General features: G+C 40.0%; 1 protein-coding gene and 1 pseudogene across 1 annotated transcript; one reads left to right on the top strand and one right to left on the bottom strand.

The window, feature by feature from the left end:
- Positions 1–934: 934 nt before the first annotated feature.
- On the top strand, positions 935–4,007 carry LOC127625393 (POU domain, class 5, transcription factor 1-like). Its single transcript, XM_052100669.1, has 5 exons — positions 935–1,693; positions 1,789–1,900; positions 1,984–2,114; positions 3,496–3,660; positions 3,750–4,007. The coding sequence occupies exons 1-5, from the start codon at positions 935–937 to the stop codon at positions 4,005–4,007; spliced, it is 1,425 nt and encodes a 474-aa protein (XP_051956629.1).
- Positions 4,008–4,895: 888 nt separating this feature from the next.
- LOC127624543 (alpha-(1,3)-fucosyltransferase 7-like) lies at positions 4,896–7,209 on the bottom strand (annotated as a pseudogene).
- Positions 7,210–7,414: the final 205 nt, after the last annotated feature.

Below are 7,414 nucleotides of genomic sequence, written 5' to 3'. Positions count from 1 at the left end.
GAACAATACATTTGAACCGATTTTAACTCGTTTTATGGTCCATTTTATTTACAACAATTTACAAAGAAACAAATTAGGCTATTTGCAACAAAAGATTAGATCATACAGCCTATCATATTTATTTATGAACATTTAAAATGCATTAAAACTTGAATTTGAACAATTCCCCTCAATTACATAAATTGATATTTTCATGTCAAAATTGTAAATATCAAAACAACCCATTAAGTTCATATTCCTGAAACAACATTTACTTAATGTGGCCTGAATATATAAAAAACACATGCTATGAATATGTATCCACGGTAGCCCTATTTGCATTGTCAAAACATCCATTTTACATAGGTTAAGGGATATGGATATTCTACACAAGAGGATTGTCTTTTAAAGTAGCACCTTTTTTGTTTTTTTCTTTACCTTTTGATTTGTGAACTTTTGGCAAATAAAAACATGTATGTTGTAGAGACACACCCCATATTCCCAAACAGGCCCTTTTACCCAATGAGAAACCCAAGTTCATTCACAAATTCACCGTCAGCTGTGGCTTATTGTCTCAGGCGTCCAATAGGAGAGGAGAAGGTTAAGACTCCAGTCTCCAACTCCAATTGATTAGGAAAACCTGTGTGGAACCGAGTAGAGTTGAGTTTTGGAAGCTGTCTGTGAGGTGGGTGTTGGTGAACTACTGCTGCCCCCTTCTACGGGCCTAATTAATGGTCATCACACACAAGTAGGCCTACCAACGACGATCGCGCACATTACCATATAGGCCGAGACGCATTAAGTAAAGAGGACAGTGGGACGTTTAGAGTCTGTGGCTAAGTTTTGTGCTTTTTGGAAGGACGTTCTGGAATGGAGCTTTTTATGTCCGTTTATTGATCATCACGCTGTAAGTTTTATTAGTCTACCTGAAGTGCAAAGAGATTTGTCCAGCGAGATGACTGACCGATCCCACAGCCCGACAGGCGTAGACTGCAACAGCCGAACATACGAGGTCAACAGGGCCATGTACCCTCAAGTCCCGGGCCTGGATGGACTTGGCGGTGCGTCTTTACAGTTCGCGCACGGCATGCTTCAGGACCCAAGCATGCTTTTCAACAAACCCCATTTCAATGGAATCAGCCCTGCGCCACCACAAAGTTTCTTCCCATTTTCTGGGGTTGCAGGAGATTTCAAAGCGAATGATTTGCAAGGTAGCGATTTCACGCAGCCCAAACACTGGTACCCGTTTGCGGCGCCCGAGTTCACCGGCCAGGTGGCGGGGATCACCACAGCCACCCAGCCGGCAAACATCAGCCCGCCTATCGCTGAAACCAGGGAGCAAATCAAGATGCCTGCTGAGGTAAAGACCGAGAAGGATGTCGAGGACTACGCCAATGAAGGCAAGCCTCAATCACAGTATCATCTTTCCGCAGGCGCATCATCCGTGGCCACCGGGATGTATTACTCCACAGCCTGGAACCCGAACTTTTGGGCCGGCCTGCCTCATATCACGCCCCCCGCTAATATTTCTCAAGCTCCATCGACTCCCTCTGCATCATCTCCTTCTCTGTCTCCATCTCCGCCCGGGAATGACTTTAGTAGCCCGGGATTTTTCAGCGGAACGACTGCGCAAAACATGCCCACGGGTCAGGCGCAAACCACCGCCAGGAGCAGCGGCTCCTCCAGCGGAGGATGCAGTGATTCTGAAGAGGAGGTGAGATTTAAGTCATCATTAATGTTTAGTATGTAGTATTTAAATGTAGTCCTGTTTATGAGTATTAACTGTTTTGTCTTTTAAAAACGTCTCAGGAGACCCTGACCACAGAAGACTTGGAGCAGTTTGCTAAAGTGTTGAAACACAAGCGTATCACGCTGGGCTTCACACAAGCGGACGTAGGACTCGCTCTGGGAAACCTGTATGGTGAGTTGGAGGTCTTTTAAACATTTTATATAATCATGTAAATGTTGGTGTTTAAGAACTGTTGTTATTTTTTCTATGTCTAGGAAAAATGTTCAGTCAGACGACCATTTGCCGCTTTGAGGCTCTCCAGCTGAGTTTCAAGAATATGTGCAAACTAAAGCCACTGCTGCAGAGATGGCTGAATGAAGCAGAGAATTCTGAAAATCCCCAGGATGTAAGTAGGCTACATATGTTTTCATAAGTCTCAATAGCAGGCGCTTGAAACAGACAACGACTGCCATTGACCTTGAAGCTACTAGTTCACTCCATCTGTTTACTTTACACTTCAAACCTAGCCAACGCGTCAATATTTAAAGGTGCACTCCGTTAATTTTCCCTCCCTCATTTAAAAAATATGTACTTCTAAAGAAATGCATTGTAATTTTGATGCATGTTAGGGCATGACCACTCGCATAGGATGAATATTCCATTCATAAAAGTAGTTTTATTTTACATTGAGAGGATCCCTCATGGGGGCTGCCATGTTAGAAACACATGACCAGCTGAATATTACTTGCTTAATCTAAGTAGCTGCAGTGTTATTGGATACTTTCACTCTGGGGTTAAATTAATCCTGGCTGACTGTGAATAGTTAATTTCTACAACTGCATTGGTACTTGAAGCTATATATATATATATATATATATATATATATATATATATATATATATATATATATATATATATATATATATATATATATATATATATATATATAAATGGGATGTAAAAGTAATTTGCAACAATAAATATTTAAAGCATTGTTGCTAGACTGACACAGACAACTGTAACGCATTTCCCCGTGCATCTAATTCAAGAGCACATTTTTAACATTGTCAAGTTAAAAAGAACTTCAACTGCCAAAAATTCTCACCACAATTGTACAGAGCGGGTATCCGAGCTACCATAGACTGTCAGTTTGAACCAGTCTGGCCATACTCTGTTGAGCTCTCATCAAGGCATTTCCATCCACACAACTTCGGCTCACTGGATTATTTATTTTTGGCACCATTCGGAGTCAATTCTAGAGACTGTTGTGCATGAAAATCCCAGGAGATCTGCAGTTACAGAAATACTCAAACCAGCCCATCTGGCTGCGTGTTATACAAACCGACTGCGTTTATATTAATACGTTGCCAAGACTGAGGTTTTGACCAGTGCTAGAAGTGGGCAGGTATGCATCGGTACACCGTACTGGCAATAATGCAATTGTGACATCACAACCAGCTATTGTTATGTACAAGGTGCCGGTACTGTGTCCTGCTCCTGCATAACTAAAATAGATGGCAAAATGTTTAGGGCCCATCCCGTTTGATGTCCTTACTGTGCACTAACCTGTCTAGGAAAAGAACGGCTTGATAGTCTGGGCTCCTGCAGTCACTTATTTCTGGCACACAGAACTGTGTTTTTGTTACTGTAATATGCGTAAAGGAATTGCTGCTACTGATGCTATTCTATACATAGCCAATGTCTTGTCAAACCTGCTGTCATAGTAATGTTTATTCTGTCGGTTTCATCACCCTTTTTTATTTATTTTATATGTATATCTTTTCCAGATGTACAAGATTGAGCGGGTTTTTGTTGACACAAGGAAAAGAAAGCGGAGAACCAGTTTGGAAGGCACTGTCCGTTCTGCTCTTGAGTCATACTTTGTGAAGTGCCCCAAGCCCAACACACTGGAGATAACGCACATATCTGATGACCTAGGCCTGGAGAGAGATGTAAGCATGCCTTAAAAGTCTTTCCTGCTTGATTTATTATTTGGTGCTTCTAGAACTCCTTGATCCTGAATTGTATACTTGTTCTCTAGGTGGTACGTGTGTGGTTCTGCAATCGTAGACAAAAGGGCAAGCGCCTAGCATTGCCCTATGATGACGAATGTGTTGAAAGTCCGTATTATGAGCAGAGCCCTCCACCCCATATGGGTGGCACAGGGCTCCCAGGGCAAGGCTATCCTGGACCAGCCCATCCCGGAGCAGCCCCTGCCCTATACATGCCACCCCTCCACCGACCAGATATCTTTAAAAACGTCCTCCACCCTGGACTGGTGGGTCACCTCACCAGCTAATCTAATCAGCTGGCCCTCTCCACTTTTCTGCCAATCCAAAACTTTGCTAAACACCTGCTGACTAGACCAGAGTGAGAACATGACCTTACAGGTGCCTGCTTCAGTTGATTTGATGTTCATAGAAATGCTCCAAGACAAATGTATTTTTATGAAGTATTGCATCTAGCTTACTCCGTTCTTCCATAATGTGCGTTTTGGACACTTTAATTTTATCAGATGGATTGATGAACAGTGGATGCCTTGTTTAAGTAATGCATTTGCACATTAAGTCAAAGGTTAAATGATTTTATTGTTGTTTTTATGACTTTTTTTGTTTGTTTTTCTTTTGCCAGTGTTCCAGTTTTAATGTACATATGTTGGTCTCTGTAGTTCAATATTTTGACGATTTCCCAACTTATTTCATGTTTCCATTCTGTTACTGCTCACCTTTTCGTTGTGAACTGGCAGCAAATTCAAGATTTCCCGACTGGTTTCATGAACTCCGTCTAAGTTTGAATTGACCAATTACCTCATCTTTAAATGGATAAACTTATTTTTTAAATCATTTGGAGGACAACCCCCCCTCCCTCCAGATGGTCCACAAAGAACACCAATCACTGTTCTGTTTTTCTAAATGTCTGCTCTGTCATCCCATCTCCAAATGATATGATACTAGGTGTAATGTCTTATCAGGGTGATGTGAGAATTCTTTCTGCCAATTAAATTCAAGTTAGAAAAGCCTCTCTGGAGGTTATGTGCCTTACCTTTTCTATCTTTCAGAGTCTGAATAATGCATGCCCTCATACCAATGTAAATGAAAGTCATATTTGATAATTTATTTAAATGCTGCTCTCTTGCAATCAACACGTACAGTATCTCTGTTTAGCCATTAAACCATTTCATTGACCGTCATTGGGCTCTTGTTTTTGCCTCCTTTTGAACTGTTTGAATTACACAGGTTATTTGATATCTTAATATCTTGGAAAAACAAATGTTGCTGGCTACTAGCAAACATTCTTCCATCAAAAATAAACAAAAGGTTAATTTACAAAAACAAATGGTTTATTAATAATAGGAAGTGGTCTGCTCAGTCCCTTTTGGTGGCCATATTGGGAATGCTCCGGGCAGCTATCTTCTATGGATGCAAGTGGCAAAAAAGTATAGCTCCTGTCTACTTGAATGAGGAAAGAGTGAACCCTCCAACAGTTATATTTGGTGTTCCCATTTATTTAAAGAAAAGTTGTCTATCTTAGGCTAAATATTCACTGGTCATCCAGCAGTATAAAATGTGCCTTAGGAATATTTAAAGTTTTCATTGTAAAAATATTTTTCCTATCCAAGTGCAGATGTGGCGAAAGCAAGTAAAAGACAAAGTCATTTGTAAGTTGATCTCACCTAAAATTGTATACGCTGGCTCTGTGGCACTTTCAAAAACTTGTTTTGATTTTAGCATAACCATCCTGACATGCCAACATTGCCTCATCCAAAGGGGTGCTGGTTGGGATGGGACTATGTTTGACAAATGGCAGATAAGAGGTGTGCTCTTATCATTATTTTTCCAATTTCCCTCTAGTGGTACAGAAATTACACATTTCCCCTTTTAACACCGTAAACAACATGTAAACTGTAATTTGTCCAAGCAAACATTTAAACATTTTGAGTTGGAAATCATCCATAAATGGGGCAGGTATTGCAGTCTTGTCACCACATGAAATAAGTATTATACTTCTCTGGATCTTTAGTTGGGTCTCTGAGATACTGAGGATGAACAATTTAGGAGAAGCCACAGCTTCATATTCTCTGCAGGATAGCACCACACGCACAGTCCCGGCCTGGAAGGCATTTCACCAGAGCTTCTCAGAGATATAGTGTGGAGACTCAGTGTTTTCAAAAGCCTGGTAGAAACCGTGTGCAATTGTCAGGAGCAGAGCCTTCTTCAGTAGTGACTTTTAGGCAGAAAGCCTGTACAATTGCATGTTACGGTTCTTAAGTCTCTGGTAGTGGCTGACCACATAACTCTTGTTTTTTGGTATAACAAAAAAAGTATAGGCCTGGTTTTTCCAAGGGATGCACCGATACCACTTTTTCTTTTCCGATCCGATATTGGAAATCTCAGTAACAGCCTATACCGATCCCATACCAGTGTTGTTTTTTTGCATAATCTGTATAGAATATCTTTACATTACTGTGTGCAACTAATTTGCTGTGCTCTTTAACATGTAAAGAAACAAAAACCTTTAACTACACATTATTTCAATATAAATGTATAGCTTATTAAGAATCACTTTATTATTAACTAGTATACTGGATAATGGAGCAGCAAAATTAACAGTAATTCCAGTCTTCAAGTCATCAGTAGAAAAGACACTGTTTTTTTTTTTTTGTGCAAATCTTTTTCAACTTGTATCTGGACCTTAAAGGATTCAGATCTCTTTTTTTTATTTTTTATTATAAATGTAGTTGTAAGATATCAGCTCAATTTTTAGCCACAGTTATTTTTTGGAAGCCATTCAACTTAAATAGTATTTGTTTTCAAATTATGATAATAATTTAATAGTAATATATTACTATTAAAACAGTATTATATAGTAATATATCTCAATCATGCACATTTAAATTTTAAACCCTCGTGCTTTTATTTTGACATTCTGAATTCTTCAGGAAGTCCTGTAATTGTGTCTGTTTGTAGGTAAGTTCACAGTAGTTTAATTCACTTCTTATTCAAATTCTGGTGAAATGCACCTCAAACTATTGAGCATCTACATCTGAGATGTTCGTGAGTAGTGCTCAAATATTGCATATTGCTGTAAAGGCTAAAACTAGCCATGAACGAGTGTGTAAACAGAGCAGCACCATTCACTAACGAGCTGCAGCTGCGTGTGCATTATATATATATATATTTATAAAACACAGCCATTTGTGAGTCACAGAGCTATTGCACGTCTTCAAGTGGCTTTGAATAAAATGCACGAGTCATATGAACTACTTTATTTGTGTTTTTATGGTTCTTTTATGTCATTTTTTGAGCTTGACCGTAACAAACATTACTAACACACAGTATCGGAAATGGATCAGGCACGCCGGACCGATACCCGATCCGTCTAAAAGCTTCAGTATTGGAGCCGATATCGATTCAGGTATCGGATCGGTGCATCCCTAGTTTTTCCCAGGGTAACAACTTCCCATATGTCACAGTGATGTCAGCTTCAGGGCAATATGACATGGTCAGGTTTTTGTGTGCCGAGAAGTTACCGTTGCTTGGTGGCACTTCCAAAGAAAGCCACACCCACATTTGAGTGGCAGGCCGAGGGAGAGCCAATGGCAGTTACACTCTCTGCATATTCAGCTCAAAGTTATGAAAGACCACTACATCAGCACTCTTGTAAAAATGTTAGATTGTCTGCAAACCAACATCTAAAGATCCCAAA

The sequence above is a fragment of the Xyrauchen texanus genome, chromosome 31, assembly GCF_025860055.1.
Source record: "Xyrauchen texanus isolate HMW12.3.18 chromosome 31, RBS_HiC_50CHRs, whole genome shotgun sequence".
Taxonomy (NCBI): Eukaryota; Metazoa; Chordata; class Actinopteri; order Cypriniformes; family Catostomidae; genus Xyrauchen; species Xyrauchen texanus.
Note: the sequence above shows the minus strand (reverse complement) of the source record. Positions and strands in the feature narration are given on the sequence as shown.